The 18,352-nt window shown below is 43.2% G+C and overlaps 2 protein-coding genes across 2 annotated transcripts; both read right to left on the bottom strand.

Moving 5' to 3' along the window:
- Nucleotides 1–3,042: 3,042 nt before the first annotated feature.
- LOC115169521 (zinc finger protein 34) lies at nucleotides 3,043–7,817 on the bottom strand. The gene is made up of 2 exons (XM_029725222.1): nucleotides 7,369–7,817; nucleotides 3,043–4,459 (listed from the first exon to the last, which is right to left on the bottom strand). Exons 1-2 carry the CDS (start codon nucleotides 7,643–7,645, stop codon nucleotides 3,411–3,413), a joined length of 1,326 nt encoding a protein of 441 aa, XP_029581082.1. The 5' UTR covers nucleotides 7,646–7,817; the 3' UTR covers nucleotides 3,043–3,410.
- Nucleotides 7,818–7,969: 152 nt separating this feature from the next.
- LOC115169516 (rho GTPase-activating protein 30) lies at nucleotides 7,970–16,986 on the bottom strand. Its single transcript, XM_029725211.1, has 14 exons — nucleotides 16,907–16,986; nucleotides 16,000–16,373; nucleotides 15,779–15,881; nucleotides 15,509–15,653; nucleotides 14,960–15,042; nucleotides 14,201–14,308; nucleotides 13,977–14,095; nucleotides 12,830–12,989; nucleotides 12,521–12,618; nucleotides 12,327–12,398; nucleotides 11,416–12,141; nucleotides 11,021–11,205; nucleotides 10,219–10,937; nucleotides 7,970–10,102 (listed from the first exon to the last, which is right to left on the bottom strand). The coding sequence occupies exons 2-14, from the start codon at nucleotides 16,085–16,087 to the stop codon at nucleotides 8,545–8,547; spliced, it is 4,164 nt and encodes a 1,387-aa protein (XP_029581071.1). The 5' UTR covers nucleotides 16,088–16,373; nucleotides 16,907–16,986; the 3' UTR covers nucleotides 7,970–8,544.
- Nucleotides 16,987–18,352: the final 1,366 nt, after the last annotated feature.

Genomic DNA, 18,352 nt, shown 5'->3' with positions numbered 1-18,352 from the left:
TGTATCTGCCAGCTGTTTGCTAGAGCGCACGTGCCATTACCACAGTGGGCACATTTGCTATATAAGGTAACATTCTTTGTTACAAAACCATCAGTAGAGTTGGAAATGCGATGGAAACACTTAATTTATTTTTTATTTGGTACATGGGAATTTAACCACTAAAGTATATTTTATGTGCACTACGTCATCATGCAGATTTTTATCCGCTACAAGTCAATTTGATGGAAACACATCTCTGGTGAGAAAAGGTGCAGATTTTAGAATATTCACATGAAAATCTGTCGCCAGTTAGATGGAAGCCTAGCTAATGATGTCGCCCTTTTGTTTTCTGTTGTATCATTTTGGTAACATAGTTTTTGTCTTTAGGCCACAGTCTGTGAAATGAGGAAAAGCAGCTTTACTGGGAAAAAAAGTGAGGAGAAAACGTAGGTTTTTTACAGTGAAAAACAAACTACTCAAATGTCCTTTCATCTTCTAAATAAAAACTTTTACAAAGCAGTTTTTTTAACTTGACAGATTCAGAAAAACAAACTTAACATGTTAATTACTTTTTGTATGACTTACGATGAAATTGAAATCTGGGTTAATTTAACAATTTAGTTTGCAATTCTGTTTTGTTTTTTGGTGAATTTAGCTACAATGTAGCTAGATATGATACAATACATGACCAAAAGTATGTGGACACCTGCTAGTCGAACATCTCATTCCAAAATCATGGGCATTAATATGTAGTTGGTCCTCCCTTTGCTGCTCTAACAGCCTCCAGGCATTTAACTAGATGTTGGAATATTGCTGCGGGGACTTGCTTCTATTCAGCCAAGAGCATTAGTGAAGTCGGGCACTGATGTTGGGCGATTAGGCCTGGCTCACAGTCGGCGTTCCAATTCATCCCAAAGGTGTTTGATGGGGTTGAGGTCAGGTCTCTGTGCAGGCCAGTCAAGTTCTTCCACACCAATCTCAACAAACCATTTCTGTATGGACCTCGCTTTGTGCACGAGGGCATTGTCATGCTGAAACAGGAAAGGGCCTTCCCCAAACTGTTGCCACAGTTGGAAGCACAGAACCTTCTAGAATGCCATTGTATGCTGTAGCGTTAAAGATTTCCCTTCACTAAGGGGCCTAGCCCGAACCATGACTATCAGTCCAAGACCATTATTCCTCCTCCTCCTCCAAACTTTACAGCTGGCACTATGCATTCGGGCAGGTAGCGTTCTTCTGGCATCCGCCAAACCCAGTTTTGTTCGTTGAACTGCCAGATGGTGAAGCTTGATTCATCACTCCAGAGAATTTGTTCCAGAGTCCAATGGCGGCGAGCTTTACACCACTCTAGCCGACGCTTGGCATTGCGCATGGTGATCTTATGCTTGTGTGCGGCGGCTCTGCCATGGAAACCCATTTCATGACGCTCATGACGAACAGTTCTTCTGCTGACATTGCTTCCAGAAGCAGTTTGGAACTCGGTAGTGAGTGTTGCAACCAAAGACAGACAATTTTTACACGCTTCAGCACTCATCGGTCCCGTTCTGTGAGCTTGTTTGGCCTACCACTTCGCGGCTGAGCCGTTACTGCTCCTAGACATTTCCACTTCACAATAATAGCACTTACAGTTGACCGGGGCAGCTCTAGCAGGGCAGACATTTGATACACTGACTTGTTGGAAAAGTGGCATCCTATGACGGTGCCATGTTGAAAGTCACTGAGCTCTTCAGTAAGGCCATTCTACTGCCAGTGTTTGTCTATGGAGACACATTTTTATTTTTATACACGCAGCAATGGGTGTGGCTGAAATAGACAAATCCACTAATTTGAAGAGGTGTCCACATACTTTTGTATATACAGTATATGTAGCTAGGACTTAAAAAACTGGATCATTGAGTGAGGCTGGCCTATCAATCCAAAACGGGTTGAACAATAGAGTAACATCATCTTAGTCTCTCTCTTAATCCAGCCTGAAATGAAATGAATGTGCCAAAACTTTGCAACTGCAAAAAATGGCAGCAAAGGACAAGGTAACATAAGCAAAAATTGCATGCAAAGATGGAAGCATTTCATCGCAATCACGCGATCATTGAAAACATGTTTCACAAAAACAAATTGGGGGGCATTCATATATATATATTTTGCTTTCATTTACAATTAATTTGTTCTTGCCTTTCAATATTATTTATTTTGCTCTCAATTGGTTAATGTTTTGCTTTCAATATCATCATTTTTTGTGTAATACTAAGAATTTTGTTCTCAAATTCAAAAGTTTTGCTTGAAATTAAAGGCACAAAAGTAATTCCAAAGAACCCTCTCGCTTCGCCTGTTTTTTTTCAACAAAATCAATTGATGTGCATTTCTTATGGCCTGCAGAGTACCGCCAGCTACTGTTCAATTGTTGATTAATGAGCGAGGTTAATTGACTGCAGATGGTTGTAGAATGTTTACTCAACTTTATTTTGTATGTAGTGAGAATATGGTTGTTATCATATAGTCTACCCCACAAGAGGTTGGTGGGACCTTAATTGGGGAGGACGGGCTTGTGGTAATGGCTGGAGCGGAATCAGTGGAATGGTGTCAAATAAATCAAACGTGTTTGACGCCATTCCATTCTCTCCGTTCCAGCCATTATTATGAGCCGTCCTCCCTCAGCAGCCTCCACAGGTCTACCCATATTGGATGCAAAGTCAATATATTCCTTGCAGAAGAGACCAAGTGCTACTGATCTAATTCCATGCACGCATCTGTTTATGTTGCTGGTGTAGCAGGTAAAGTCACAGCGCTGACGTCCTGTTCACGGTTTGCGCGCGTGTAAACCTGGTGTAGCTCCTCTGTAATTGTCAGCAAATTGATTGACTGAATTAACAAGAGAACAATCTGCTGGTGCACAAGCACATTTCTAAATTGCATCTGGTGTATTTTACTATTCTACTATTCTTACTCTCAATAGTAACTAAGTTGAGACCACGACATCCCCCCCCCCCCCCCCCCCAGGAGCCCCAAGTGACCGCTTATGCCTGGAGCCGGCCCTGATTGCACTATATACAACCTGAAAATCCATTCAATTCAATGTCATTTAATATTCATGGTATGACACACAAAATGACAATTATTTGTTCAAATTTGACATCCTCATTTAACAATGCTTACCTTCCTATAAAGCCCTTGAAGCATATCAAGTAATTTATGTCATATTGTTGAGATTAGTAAAAATGCTAGGCAAATTGCCATTCTAATATGGCATTCCCTTTTTGAGCTCTGTAATTTCTTAAATAAACATGAAGTTGAAAAAAAACAATTGGAAGTTCTTACTTGAGTTGTAAGTAGTAGGGTTTTAAAGGTGAAATAATTGTTAAACATGTTTTTCAAGAAGACACAGTTAGGGTTAACTGTACAACGCTGAGGAAAACACTGAACAACATGCAATCTTACATTCTGACATTGGCAAACTTACATTGATGCTTTTGATGTATTTTGAGGTTACCGAGAACCGTGAAACTTTTACCACACTGCACACAACTAAATGGCTTTTGTCCACTGTGAAATCGCTCATGTCTTTGGCAGTTGTCCTGCCTTGCAAACATCTTGCCACAGAGTCTGCAACTGAAAGGTCTCTCACCTGTGTGAACACTCTGATGGGACTTAAGTCTGGTTTTCTGCGTAAAACTTTTCCCACACTCAAGACATCTGTATGGCTTGACTCCAGCATGAGAGTGCTGGTGTGCTTCAAGTTGACAATGGCGGTGGAAGCTCTTTCCACACAATGAGCATATGAACACTTTTTGGTTTGGTACAGCTCTCCAAACATTGACCATTCTTTTTGTTTTCAATCTGTTCTTATTAAGAATATGCTCATTGCTGTGTGAGTTTGACTCAGATGTGTTCTCAGTTGCTCTCATGAGCCCCTGTGAAGAAGGTCCTGGCTGCTGCAGTCTAGGCTGTAAAATCAAGCCCTCCATCACAACAGGGTGCAGAGTATCTCTGTACTGCCCCTGGTCAGCTTGAAAGGACTCAGACATGGCATCGCCATGATAAAGAGGATGCCACTCGGGCTCCACTTTCACTGGGATAGTGCTGAAAATGTCACTAAGTGGTTTCTCTGCAGAAGACAAAGAGTTGCAGGAAGCAGGATGGGATGGGATGGGAGCGGGATATTGATCTGCCTGAGAGGAAAACATCTGTAAGCATCTCTCTGTAGTGTAAGACCCATCTGGGTGAGTGGAATCATTCCCACTTAGTCCTTGTGTAACAGAGAACCACAGCTGACTATCTCTCTCATCCATTCTAAAGTCCAAACTGCCTGTGATTCCTGGGTCTTGTACAGTTCCCTGGGCTACATGTTTTTCCACCTGCTCTGCTTTCACCAGCAACTCCAGTCCACCCCTCGCCTCCACAAGGTGTCCTGAGCTCTGCAGCTCATTGAACTTCTCCGGGTCCTCTACAGGCGTGGCTTGGGATTTCTGGTCCTCTTCATTACCTGGAAGTAGAGTAGACGGTTTATGTAATTGTTAGAAATTTGTCAAATAAGCGATAAAGCAAAACCCTGTACAGTGCAAATAACCTGACTTGATAGCAGGGCCGTAACTACATATGAGGACACAGAGGTCTGGACTTATGTAATTTTTTCTAATTTGAAAAATAATAAAAGTATATAAACTCAGCAAAAAAAAGAAACGTCCTCTCACTGTCAACTGTTTATTTTCAGCAAACTTAACATGTGTAAATATTTGTATAAACATAAGATTCAACAACTGAGACACAAACTGAACATGTTCCACAGACATGTGACTAACAGGCTGACCCCAACCCTCCAATCCAACAGGTCCCAGACGTGATCAATGGGATTGAGATCCGGGCTCTTCGCTGGCCATGGCAGAACACTGACATTCCTGTCTTGCAGGAAATCACGCACAGAACGAGCAGTATGGCTGGTGGCATTGTCATGCTGGAGGGTCATGTCAGGATGAGCCTGCAGGAAGGGTACCACATGAGGGAGGAGGATGTCTTCCCTGTAATACACAGCGTTGAGATTGCCTGCAATGACAACAAGCTCAGTCCGATGATGCTGTGACACACCGCCCCAGACCATGACGGACCCTTCACCTCCAAATCGATCCCGCTCCAGAGTACAGGCCTCGGTGTAACGCTCATTCCTTCCACGATAAACGCGAATCCGACCATCACGCCTGGTGAGACAAAAACGCGACTCGTCAGCAAAGAGCACTTTTTGCCAGTCCTGTCTGGTCTAGCAACGATGGGCTTGTGCCCATAGGCAACGTTGTTGCCGGTGATGTCTGTTGAGGACCTGCCTTTACAACAGGCCTACAAGCCCTCAGTCCAGCCTCTCAGCCTATGGCGGACAGTCTGAGCACTGATGGAGGGATTGTGCGTTCCTGGTGTAACTCGGGCAGTTGTTGTTGCCATCCTGTACCTGTCCCGCAGGTGTGATGTTCGGATGTACCGATCCTGTGTAGATGTTGTTACACGTGGTCTGCCACTGCAAGGACGATCAGCTGTCCGTCCTGTCTCCCTGTAGCGCTGTCTTAGGCGGCTCACAGTACGGACATTGCAATTTATTGCCCTGGCCACATCTGCAGTCCTCATGCCTCCTTGCAGCATGCCTAAGGCACGTTCACTCAGATGAGCAGGGACCCTGGGCATCTTTCTTTTGGTGTTTTTCGTTGTCAGTAGAAAGGTCATAACTGTGACCTTAATTGTCTACTGTCTGTAAGCTGTTAGTGTCTTAACGACCGTGCCACAGGTGCATGTTCATTAAATGTTTATGGTTCATTGAACAAGCATGGGAAACAGTGTTTAACCCTTTACAATGAAGATCTGTGAAGTTATTTGGATTTTTTGAATTATCTTTGAAAGACAGGGTCCTGAAAAAGGGACGTTTCTTTTTTTGCTGAGTTTATTTTGAACACAACAAAGTAAATCAATTACGGGTCAACATCTAAATATTGCTCCCAGCGTTGATCAAAGCTCCGTGCGCTTATATTCTTAATCTGATTGAGTTTTAATCGCTCCAGCCTCTTTGCGAACGAACAGTGGTTTGTTTATGTTTGCCTTCCGGTTTTGCCTTTTTAGCAGCAACCACTCTCTCAAAGGGCTAACCCTGCTTTCTCGCTGCACAGGCTTTCTCACGGCACATAAAACTACATGGCAGGAGTCACTTTTACTTTCTTCTCCAACATTGTTTTTTTGCATTATTTAAACCAAAATGAACATGTTTCATTATTTATTTGAGACTAAATTGATTTTATTTATGTATTATATTAAGTTAAAATAAGTGTTCATTCAGTATTGTTGTAATTGCCATTATTACAAAACAATATATATATATATATAAAAATCGGCCGATTAATTGGTATCAGCTTTTTTTTGGTCCTGCAATAATCGGTATCGGCGTTGAAAAATCATAATCGGTCAACCTGTAGTTGTTAGTCTCATCTCGATCGCCCACTGGAGTTTATAGTTTACCCATAACCCACCTTTTTCTTACCCCTACATCACTGATATTAATACAGAATCGTAAGTAATATTCTAATAATTCATGTGAATGTGATAGTACAATCATCTGTCTGCTCCATTGATGTCTGTTTATGCGGAGCTTGACTGTTAGTCGTTCCGGATAAAAGTGTCTGCTAAATGGCATATATTAGCAGGGGTAAACGTACGATGGTACGATGTACCAGCCCAAAAATTGTAGGAGTATGCTTTACCGATAAAACATTAGCCTATCACAATAATTAAAACAAATGACTGGTTGTGTTTATGCCACAATAAAAGGTAATACATTTTAAAAGTTAAATTACAAATCTTAATGGCTAGGCCCACAGAGATCCTATTGAATTAGGCCCATTAAACATTTGAGCTCCTGCACCATGAAGAAATAAATTCTCCTTTCACTCCTGTATATTAGTAATGCCTAGGACTACAAATGCAAAAGCTATATAATTTGAGAAAAGGAATATCCATGTAAATACCTGATGATTTTATGTAATTCATCATTACAACTGACCGAACAATTACGTTACCTGATGCTACATGTTAGTGTGAATCAGTTCTCATATTTCCTCCCTTTTATGGGTATAACATTACAATTGTATAGCTAATAGTCTGTGTTTGCAGATGACTGATGTGAACTAACATTTTTGCTGTTCTCCAAATAGCATTTTAATAGGGGTCGCGCGCCTTCCGGACCTCATTACAACTCAAATCCTGGTTACACAACTGAGGTACATTGCACGAGGTATAAGACGCTTATTTAATCGTTAGAACCATAAGTATATGGTACGATAGGATCCTATGGGATGAACGTTGCCTTAAAATGCTTTAAACCGGGCCCAGCTTGACAGCACTAAACTAAGAGTGAGCTCTCACCTTTTTGTGAGGTCCCACTCCCAAGCTGAATTCCCTCAGCATGTTGCCTGTCATTTGTCCCTCGTGCTGCTGCTTCCCTTTGAGCTTTCCTCAGTTCTCTTTCCATCAGCTGTAAACTATTTTTAAGGCCTTCTATCTCATTTTCTTTCCGACACATTTCCAGCCGTAGAACGACAGTACCCTCGTCTACAAATTTGGTTATTTCTGCAACAGCTGCCTTTGCTAGCACATCCATGATTGCACCTATTTGTGTACTAAAAGAAACAGTGTTAGACATTGCTCATCAAATAAAATCACCGTTGTTACACAGAAACAAATATGCAGTGCGAGTGCCTCTGTAAAATGTTTATAACATAATCGTTTCTTCTATTGTACAGCCTCTCGAAGCTAGCAAGCAGCAACGTTTGTGGAAGGGGGAAAAAAACCTTCTTCCGGAAAGATGGATAACGGAAATGACGACAGAAAGTACCAAACACTTTCAAATAAATGCACTTATATGGGGATATTTATTTGAAATCAGAAATAAACGCCTTGCTGCCTGGTTTTATTGTCTGCTAGCTACTAGTGAATTGATTTTTGAAAATACAAATACGACGACCACTTTTCTTTGCAGAAGAAGTTTATTTACAAAAACAAATAAAACAGAAAATGCATTATTTTATGGAATTGACACAAATGATGACACATTGCCCTTAAAAACATCTCTAGACAATCATTAAGCAATCATTAACTCAGAAGTTATTACATTTGCTTTCTCACCATTTGCTTGCTCACTCTTAACAACACCCATTGTGGTTATGCATGAGATGTGATACCTGAGATTTCCATACTTGGTGTACATTGACAACTCTTTGCAGAATGATTAAAACCAAGCAGTTAAAATGGTAAGTTACATTAATAGGTTAAAAGCAGCAACAAAAAGGGGGACATTTACAGAGGGAAAGAGAGAGAGTGAGAAGGATCAGTTTTCTGAGTTGCCCTGAATCTGAGTGGGCCGGTTCTAGGCCCAGGCTGAATTATACAGGGAGTATAATAAAAATAATAAAAAAATGTTTCATGTATTTATATATTTTATATAAATGATCAGTTGTATACTAACCGTCCAGACAGAGTCGATGACTACAACATTTACTGGCGTCTTTGTCCACATCTTTCTCTTTATTGCACTTCATATCCTCAATCTTTCTGTTTCTCCCTCTCACTGCTGCCCTCTTCCTCGCTCCCTCTCTTGATTTCCATTTCAACAGCTTCATCAAAACACATACTTATTTGACTGTTCTTCATCATGTCTCTCATTCCCCCCTCTTCCACATCTCTCCTCCTCTCCCCTCCCCACTGTGCCTGCCACTCCCTTTTTCCTCTGTCCTCATCTTCCCCTTTCTCATTCCACTGTTGTTCTGTCTCGCAGACTTTGTCATGCTCTGGCTTCCCTTCCATCTTTCTCTCTTTGTCCTTATCTTGCTGTCCCAAAGCCCCGTGTACCTTTCCCTTCCCCCTGGCTCTGTCTGCCTCTCTCCTCTCCCTTTGCTGCTCTTGTCTGAGGTTCAGTGCAGTTATTCGGCAGTGATGTGGCTTGGGTGGTACCATTGGCACTGATCTTGATTGATACACTTTAGGTGGGGTTTGTTGTTTAGACTTGACCAGCACTCTCCCCACCCCTTTTTCAGACCCCACTTTACTACCTCTCCTTTCCTTCTGTCCCTCATTCAATTCTTTGATGTAAATCTGGACCTCTTTCAGTTCTTCCTCGCTTTCCTCTATTACTGTTGGTATCTGTAGTTGGTCTTTTGTCTCTCCTTCATTCTCCTTATCTGGCCCTGTTGATTCACGTTCCTCTGTCTCCTGTTGGACCACATGTATACTATCTCCTTCTTCGTCCCTGATTACACCTCCCACTTCCATCTCTTTATCTCCCTCCTCATCTCCCTCTCCCACAACATCCTTCATCAGATCTATAGCTCTTTCTCTTCTCTTTAAAACATGCTCCTCATGATCAATCAACATATTTTCCATCCCCTCTTCAGCTGCCTCTTCCTCAGTCTCTCCCATGGTATCCACTCCTTCCACCTCTCGCTTCGTCTCTTCTTTTGCACTCATCTCTTCACTTGCCTTACTCTCCCCTTCCTCACCTGCAATCCTTTCCTCTTCTTCAATCATTCCTCTTTGCTCCCTCGCCCCAAAGTCCACCCCTTCTGTTTTTTCCAACTCCTTTAATACCTCTCTCTTCTCAGTCTCAGTTCTTGTTACCTCTCCTTCTTGTTTGTTAAATTGTCCCCCATTTCTATCTTCTCTTTCCTCCATCTCTTCCTCTACATCTTCCTCCTTTCCCTCGCTATCCCTCTCAGCACTATTTTCAGGCTGCTCCATTGCGCCCCCAGCTGAAACTACCTCCGATCGCTCATTGAGTATGTTCTTTGGGTCTTCAGCACAGGAAACTATACGACAGGCAGTGAGTAAATGCTCTTGTGAATCTGCTTTCTCGGCTTCGCTCACGGTATCGCCATTGTAACCCTCTGAAATCACACCTTCACCACAGTGACTCTTCAGGTCCTCCTCGTCTCTGAGCTGCAGGTGAACTCCAGTGTCCTCTTCCTCTGTAGTGGTCTGCAGTGAGGCCTCCTCACAGTCAGTTGATGAGGATGCTGAAGCGAGGCCCCTCTCAATGTCACCTGGTGTTTCCTCTTCCTTCATCATGCTCGTTTCAACCGAGTGACAACATTCTTGTATCTCAGTGCTGTAAAGTGAAGAGTAAGACATCAGATCTATGATGACAGGTAACATTTATCATGTACATTTATCCTGATATACTGTTCTTGACTTTGAGTCACTTCCTAACCCACCTCGGCTTACCTTTCTGTGCATGTATTCGTCAGTGTGTCTGCCTGGTCTTTCTCCTGGTTGTCTGGATCCTGCCCTGCATCCTCCAACAGGTCTATCGCTTCCAGTCTATTCTCTTCTTCAGCCTTGCTATGCCTCAAGACCTCTTCTGATGGGTTACAGCAATCAGGGGAATCAATGTCCAAGTGCTCAGGAGGCATTCTGGCCTCAGAACTCTGTGATAGACCAATTCCTATGGACCTGTCATCAGAAGCACTGTCCAATTGTTGTGAGGGCTTAGCAGGGAGGGACAAAGCGTTCTCCACGGCAGTCTGAGGCCCACTCCATGTCAGTCTGTTGAACACCAAACTAGATGGTAGACTTTTACAGAACATGTCATCATCGTCCTCCTCATCTTCTCTGTCGTAATCAGCATCTTCGTCGTCATTATCCTCTTCTTCAGAGGAAGAGCACCGAGCAGGCAGGAAGGGCCTGGACATGTAAGGTAGACTCATTGACTTGTTGGCTCGTCCATATTGATCAAAGCTTAGAGGTCTGTGTGTGGGCGTTTGTGTCTGCCTCAGTGTGTGTGTCTCTGTTTGGCAGCCTGTCTGTATTTGTGTCTGTGTGTCTACAGGTGGCTGTGTGACAGAGTCTGGTTTGTCATGTGAGAGTTCAGGGGATCTCTGCTCCACCTCGTCCTCATACTCATCTTCCCCATGATGAGGCTCCACTGAGAACGCCTGGAACATCTGGGAGGAGAGAGGATGGAGAAGAGAGGTTAGAATCATGATTGACTAAATGATGAAACACACATGTGCACACGCACACACACCTTGGTGGAGGCACTGCTGTCCATGAGGTCCAGGAATCCAAAAGTATCCTGAAAGTCTAGTGGACAGTCCTGGACTTGTGCATCGTCCTCCTCCATCGTCGTAGGGTACGGCACATCTGTGGCAACTGCCTCATTTCTGACACCATTTGGAGAATCCAGGGCAGTCTGCACAGAGCCTTTGATTTCTGACAATTAAATGTAGATTTTACAGATTAACACAAAAGTCCTATCCAACTTAGATTGTATATTACCAATTGTCAATAATTAAATTTTCACAAAAAAGTGTAGAAAACTCACTCCAAACAGGATCAATAATCCTACTACAATCCCGGTTTCATTTCCCTTATTGCACAAATGGGTTATGATCGTTAAAATATATGAATGATCAGACATACCCATGTGTTCTCCCTCTTCATCCTCCTCTTCATCGTTTTCATGGTTTACTGTATCCTCTCCTCCACCCTCACTCTCTTCACCCCTCTCCTCTGATGGCTTAGATACACAGTCCCCATTCAGTTCCTCCTCCTTTCTTCTGTCTTCTTTTCCTTCAACTTTAACATCCTCTGCCTCATCTCTCCTCTCCTCCGATACCTCTTGATCTCTTCTCTTGACTCTGTCAGTCTCGTCCTCCACCACAACTTCCACTTGGATGTGCCTTTCCCCTTCCTCCTGTCTCTCACCCTCCCCACCCTCTCCCTTATCTCCGCTCTCCTCTCCTCCGCTATGATTGGCCCTTTCTGCTCCACCCCCCTGCAGCACCCCAATGGCCAGGCCTGATGTGATGTGAAGGGGGACGGTGACTGAGAAAGGTCCGGAGATGTGTATCCCTGCCCGCCGGCCCGCTTTGCTGGAGAGTCCTGGGGATCTGGATGGGGGTTGCAGAGCCTCAGTGCTGTTGCCCCCACTACAGTGACTGTCCAGTCGACTGTATGTGCCCTTTGTTCCCCCGCCCCCGCTCACTACACTCACACTAGCCCCCTGACCCCTCCGGAAGGTCACAGCATACCCGCTGCCCACATCACTACCATTAGTGGATGCCCCTCCATCCGCACCACCTTGGGGACAGGGAGAGGGCTGAGCCAGGGGGGACATGACAGCGGAAGGGGCTCGTTGTCTGGAACCTGTGAGGTATGGTAAACAGTCACATTAGTTTACAGATGAAACTGTCATAAGTGTAAGCCTATAGTACTACTGAACACAGAAATGTAAGTATGCTTTAGCAGCATGCATGGATTACTCTACAAACATGTTCACCAATATCTATACATTATAGATAAGGAGTCGGTAAACAAGGAAGGATGTGTACCTTCATGTGAATAGGGCATTGAGCTCAGGGAATCCATGCTCTTTGCAGGCCTTAAGACAGTGCTCTCTTTTTCTACAGAGAAATGGAGAGATGATTATACAACTCAAATTAATCATTATTACCATTACAAAGCTATGCATTGTATTGAAAGATAATAACATGTGGCACTGATTCTTATGGGAGAGGGTGCATACCTTTGGTTGAGTTCTTGTTCCTTCGTCTCGGGTCTTGGAGTCTGCCTCCTAAATTGAAGATGGACTTCCACTTCCTGCTCTTGAGAGATCCCTTCCTCCTGTAGAGAATGTTACTACTGTTACTGGGGCCAGGAGTTTTTCTTCACCACGTGAACTGTTCATGGAAGAAGAACTATCCCTCTAGTACTAGTCTACCTTTTACGATTGTGACCACTAAATCTCTACCTATCTCAACCACTATACTGTTACTCCCTACTACTACATTGTCATAAATTGGAAATGTTTTGGTTCTTTGGTTAATTTGCTTACTTGTCTGTGCCGTCGATGATGGCGTGATATGAGCGCATGGCCGGGGGGCCGTCCCCTGGGCTGATATTGCCTAACTGGAATGGAATGGCCCGGAATAAAGGTTTCTCTGGATTGTGTATTGAGGGAGATGGGAATGACTTAATACACTCCAGACCAATACCTTTATAAGGAGATGAACAAGAGAGGAGATATGAGAGATTATGAGTGAGTGAGTGCATTCGGAGTGAGTGCACCCCTTGACTTTTTCCACATTTTGTTACGTTACAGCCTTATTCTAAAATGGAAAAAACTGTTTTTTTCGCTCATCAATCTACACACCCCATAATGACAAAACAAAAACAAGTTTTTCAATTATTTTGCAAAATTATAAAAAATAAGAAACTGACATATCATATTTACGTAAGTATTCAGAGCCTTTACTCAGTACTTTGTTAAAGCACCTTTGGCAGCGATTACAGCCTCAAGCTTTATTGGGTATGACGCTACAAGCTTGGTACACTTGTATTTGGGGAGTTTCTCCCATTCTTCTCTGCAGATCCTCTCAAGCTCTGTCATGTTGGATGGGGAGTGTAGCTGCACGGCTATTTTCAGGTCACTCCAGAGATGTTTGATCGGGTTCAAGTCTGGGCTCTGGCTGGGCCAAGGGCATTCAGAGACTTGTCCTGAAGCCACTCCTGCGTTGTCTTGGCTGTGTGCTTAGGGTCGTTGTCCTGTTGGAAGGTGAACCTTCGCCCCAGTTTAAGGTTCTGAGCGCTCTGGAGCAGATTTTCATCAAAGATCTCTCTGTACTTTGCTCCGTTTATCATTGCTCCAAATCATGTCCAATCAGTTGAATTTACCACAGCTGGACTCCAATCAAGTTGTAGAAATATCTCAAGGTTGATCAATGGAAACAGGATGCACCTGAGCTCCATTTCTAATCTCATAGCAAAGGGTACTGAATACTTATGTAAATAAGGTATGGAATTATTTGTTTATATATATTTGCAAAAAAATCTAAAAACCTGTTTTTGCTTTGTCATTATGGGGTATTGTGTGTAGATTGATGAGGAATATTTTTTATTTTAGCATAAGGCTGTAACGTAATAAAATGTGGAAAAAGTACACTGTATATTCTCAGAGAGAGAGCGAGAAAGAGGTGATGTACCTGAATCAGGAAACAGCTGGGGCACGTGGGTGAGGATGAATTCCACTATGATGGACTGGACCCTCACCTCCATGAAGGCTGCAGTACCGTTAAACCCTGACGCCTCAATGTCTTTTGACCTGCAAACAGCTTCAGAAGGTTAAACGACATTGAACAATGCAAATACACTGTTTAAACTGTCTCTATCTAGTTCATGTCTTTCTCTCTCATGTAGATACACACACCTGAGAAGGTTTGGAGCCCAAACAATGGCGAGGTTCCGGGCATGCATGTTGGTGTGTGAGGAATAAGAAGCCATCTTTACAAGGTGACGCATCAGGAACTCTAGAGTTCTGAGAAACCAGGGGGCGGGAGAAGGGACAAAAAGAGAGGGAAGTGCTTTAATTCTATAGTTAGTTTGAAAACAGTTTAAACTATTGAAGAAAAACTACACATGGCAAAATGTACAGTCCCCCTAGTTACAAACAGATGGTTCCAGCAATGTTACACATATGTAACAGTATTCCTTCCGTCCCTCTCCTTGTCCCAACTTGGGCTCGAACCAGGGACCCTCTGAACACATTAACAACTGCCTCCCACGAAGCGCCGCTAACTAGCTAGCCATTTCACACCAGTTACTCTCACCCACCCTTTTGACCTCCTCCTCCTCTGCAGCAACCCCAGCAGCTGGGCAAAGCCCAACTGAGTGATCTGGGTCACGGCACCAATGCAACAGTGCTGCTTCCGTCCCTCTCCTTGCCCCAACCTGGGCTCGAACCAGGTACCCTCTGAACACATCAACAACCGCCTCCCACGAAGCATCGTTACCTATCGCTCCACAAAAGCCGCAGCCCTTGCAGAGCAAGTGAAACAACTACTTGAAGGTGACATCTTTGTTTGAAACGCTACTAGCGTGCACCGCTAACTAGCCATTTCACACCGGTTACACATAGCAAACATTTACTCTTTCTCTATGAAAAATGGCTGAATAGGTAGAGGTTTACCTGTAATGGGGAGCGGGTAATTCCTTCAGCACGTCCTTGATCTTCACCAGCCTCTCGTCCTCCAGCTGAATTGCCACAGCTTCCTGGGGTTAAGCGGTGTGTGAGGTTGATACATAAAGCCATATGCCATCTTAAAGATGCGTTATAAAAGGTTTTGTATAATGTCAGCCAGTTGTTTTAAAAGTAGCGCTCACAAGCCAAACACGGGTCCCAAAAATGTTTTAACAATTGTGTACAACGTCATACATTTCGTATGATGTTACGTCCTGCAATTTAAAAAAATAAGAACTTTTATCCCTCCTGCAATTCGTATGACACAAATTCCAATTCGTACAATATGGTACGAATTTGTGAGTCCCGTTCAATCTCTTTAATGCTGGGTCACGTTCAGTGGGTATGAAATGGGAGAAAACATTTTGAACATACCTGAACATGTCCAATAGAAACACTTCATTTTCCGTGTCAGAATGCTTTCTCCTTTTCGCTCCTACTGAATGCAACCTTGGTGTCCATGTATCTGAATTACTATCAAGTAAAACAGGTACTCACAGCATATTTGTCATAGAGCTGGTATGTGAGGAGAGGATTGGGCAACTCTCTGAAGTAGGCCTTGCAGAGAGAGCTGACACAGTGAATGTCCTGCAGGTACACATCCTTATTGAGATCTGGGGTTCCCTCACTGTCAAACTCACCCCTGTTTGGAGACAAACACATTACATTTCACTGCTGTACTTGACCACATAGAAACGCACGGACTCACGCAAGCACTCAGGAGCGTGCACACACACACATACGAGGCACAAACACACACACGCTTACCGAAGTTTCTGTGTGTTGGATGACACCCCAGATAGCCTGTAGATCCCATCTACAACCCCATGCTTCTCAATGAATTCACTGCAGCTTCGCAGCACCTGAGGAACTGAGAGACAGACAAGATGATAATACTATGGAACTGACAGGGATGAACAACAGGATGCTAATATTTAACTTATTCAGATACAACATATTCTAACAGACTGAGGGAACTTGGGACTTACTCTCCTGACAGCTTGTAGCCAGGTGGTCCAACAGGTGACAGCCAAACACCTTCTCAATGTTCCCTCCTTTTCTCCGGAGTCTCCGCATTACTTATTTTCTCCTGCCTCAACTTCTCACATTCAGCCCTATTGTCAACTAGGCGTGTGCATGCGTGTCTAATATATGTATTTTCTGTATAAATTGGTCAATGGTAACGTGGATTTCATATACATGTACAATGTGCTGTTAATATTATAGGCGGTGTTGTTTTCTTAATTGGATCTTATTGTGCTTTATGTTTAACTCTGGGAAGTGCATTACTTTACTGTGCTATACTGAGCTGTGTTAAGCTATTCTGCTGGGTCATGCGGTATGTTGTTGTGTTTGTGGCACTCTGTAAAGTAAGAAACCAGCAAAATCATATGTATACACCAACATAACACTTAATGTGGTCACTTAAAATCAAACTGTGCATCGCTCACAATCTACAGCAATCATCACTCTCTTCACTTTCCCCCAATATATTTTTCACAAAATAAACAAGCCACACCCTTCACCCCAATACTCCCAGTCACCCTCTCAGTGCTGTGATCTGGGGACACTTCAAATTCAATCAAGCCTCCCTATGCTGATGGGACACCCTGACACCCCAAACCAAGTCTCTGGCTGTTCTCTGTGACCCTCTCTTCCCTGCCTCTCGTGGCAATTGTGGCCCTCTCACTGCAGCTGAAGTCCATTTAACTATACATTGTAACTGCAGGCCTGTCGTAGAAATAAAGCTTCTGAGCCTGAACCCACCTCTCCATCCCCCTGACCCCTACCATCCCACATCTAACACACTGTCACTGCTACTCTTCTCCAGTGTCGGGGTGACTTACAGGTAAAAACAAGAATAAGAAAGAGTAAGAGAGTTAAGACTGTTCCTACCTTCACTCTGCACAGGCACAACCAAGCAGCAGCAATGATGCAAGAAACCACTAAACTTCCCCTGTTGACTTCCTGAGTCTCTCCTTTTCTCTCACATTCTCTTTCTGTACTTCGCCACCGTTATCTCCGCCTGTTGACTGGCAAATCAATGAACCAGTAAATCATTCAAACTAACAAGCATATCAATTTCTCTAATCTATTTAGATATCTACAGTATCTAATGACCTTCGATTCAGATTACCAGTTTTATACAGTACTGGTGTAGTGTCAGATTAAACAATGTACACAGTAAAAGTGTAGTTTCCAGATGTAAAATGTGAAGCTTATTGAAGATGTATAGTCAATTATACTTAAATATTTTATTGACTAGTTTTGAGTTGACATATAACTTAAAGCTGCAATATGTAACTCTTTGGGCGACCCGACAAAACTCGCATAGAAATGTGAGTTATAGATATGTCCTTCTCATTGAACGCAAGTCTAAGAAGCGGTAGATCTGTTCTATGGGCGCTACTTCTAAGATTACCGTTCATAAGTTTAATTTTTGTGTCTTTTACTTTCGGTTTTGTACACCAGCTTCAAAACTGCTGAAAATACAAGATTTTTGGTTATGGAAAAGATATTTCACAGCGGTTTAGATTGTATAGTCGTGGCCAAAAGTTGAGAATGACGCAAATATTAATTTACACAAAGTTTGCTGCTTCAGTGTCTTTAGATATTTTTGTCAGATGTTACTATGGAATACTGAAGTATAATTACAAGCATTTCATAAGTGGCAAAGGCTTTTATTGACAATTACATGAAGTTGATGCAGAGTCAATATTTGCTGTGTTGACCCTTCTTTCTCAAGACCTCTGCAATCCGCCCTGGCATGCTGTCAATTAACTTCTGGGCCACATCCTGACTGATGGCAGCCCATTCTTGCATAATCAATGCTTGGAGTTTGTCAGAATTTGTGGGTTTTTGTTTGTCCACCCAACTCTTGAGGATTGACCACAAGTTCTCAATGGGATTAAGGTCTGGGGAGTTTCCTGGCCATGGACCCAAAATATCGATGTTTTGTTCCCCGAGCCACTTAGTTATCACCATCCTCCAAAAGATGCACTCACACCCGCTTGCTGCCATTCCTGAGCAAGCTCTGTACTGGTGGTGCCCCGATCCCGCAGCTGAATCAACATTTCAGGAGACGGTCCTGGTGCTTGCTGGACTTTCTTGTGCTCCCTGAAGCCTTCTTCACAACAATTGAACCGCTCTCCTTGAAGTTCATGATGAGCCAATAAATGGTTGATTTAGGTGCAATCTTACTGGCAGCAATATCCTTGCCTGTGAAGCCTTTTTTGTGCAAAGCAATGATGACGGCACGTGTTTCCTTGCAGGTAACCATGGTTGACAGAGGAAGAACAATGACTCCAAGCACCACCCTCCTTTTGAAGCTTCCAGTCTGTT

The sequence above is a fragment of the Salmo trutta genome, chromosome 31 (genome assembly GCF_901001165.1).
Source record: "Salmo trutta chromosome 31, fSalTru1.1, whole genome shotgun sequence".
NCBI classification, from domain to species: Eukaryota; Metazoa; Chordata; class Actinopteri; order Salmoniformes; family Salmonidae; genus Salmo; species Salmo trutta.
This window is presented reverse-complemented; position numbering and strand designations above follow the sequence as displayed.

Coding starts and splice junctions, on each gene's coding strand:
- LOC115169516 (XM_029725211.1), bottom strand. CDS start 16,087: ATGCGGAGACTCCGGAGAAAAGGAGGGAACATTGAGAAGGTGTTTGGC. Junction 15,882..15,999: donor GGCTACAAGCTGTCAGGAGA/GTAAGTCCCAAG, acceptor TCTGTCTCTCAG/TTCCTCAGGTGCTGCGAAGC. Junction 12,399..12,520: donor GAACAAGAACTCAACCAAAG/GTATGCACCCTC, acceptor ATTTCTCTGTAG/AAAAAGAGAGCACTGTCTTA.
- LOC115169521 (XM_029725222.1), bottom strand. CDS start 7,645: ATGTCTAACACTGTTTCTTTTAGTACACAAATAGGTGCAATCATGGAT. Junction 4,460..7,368: donor GAGTGGGACCTCACAAAAAG/GTGAGAGCTCAC, acceptor CTCTACTTCCAG/GTAATGAAGAGGACCAGAAA.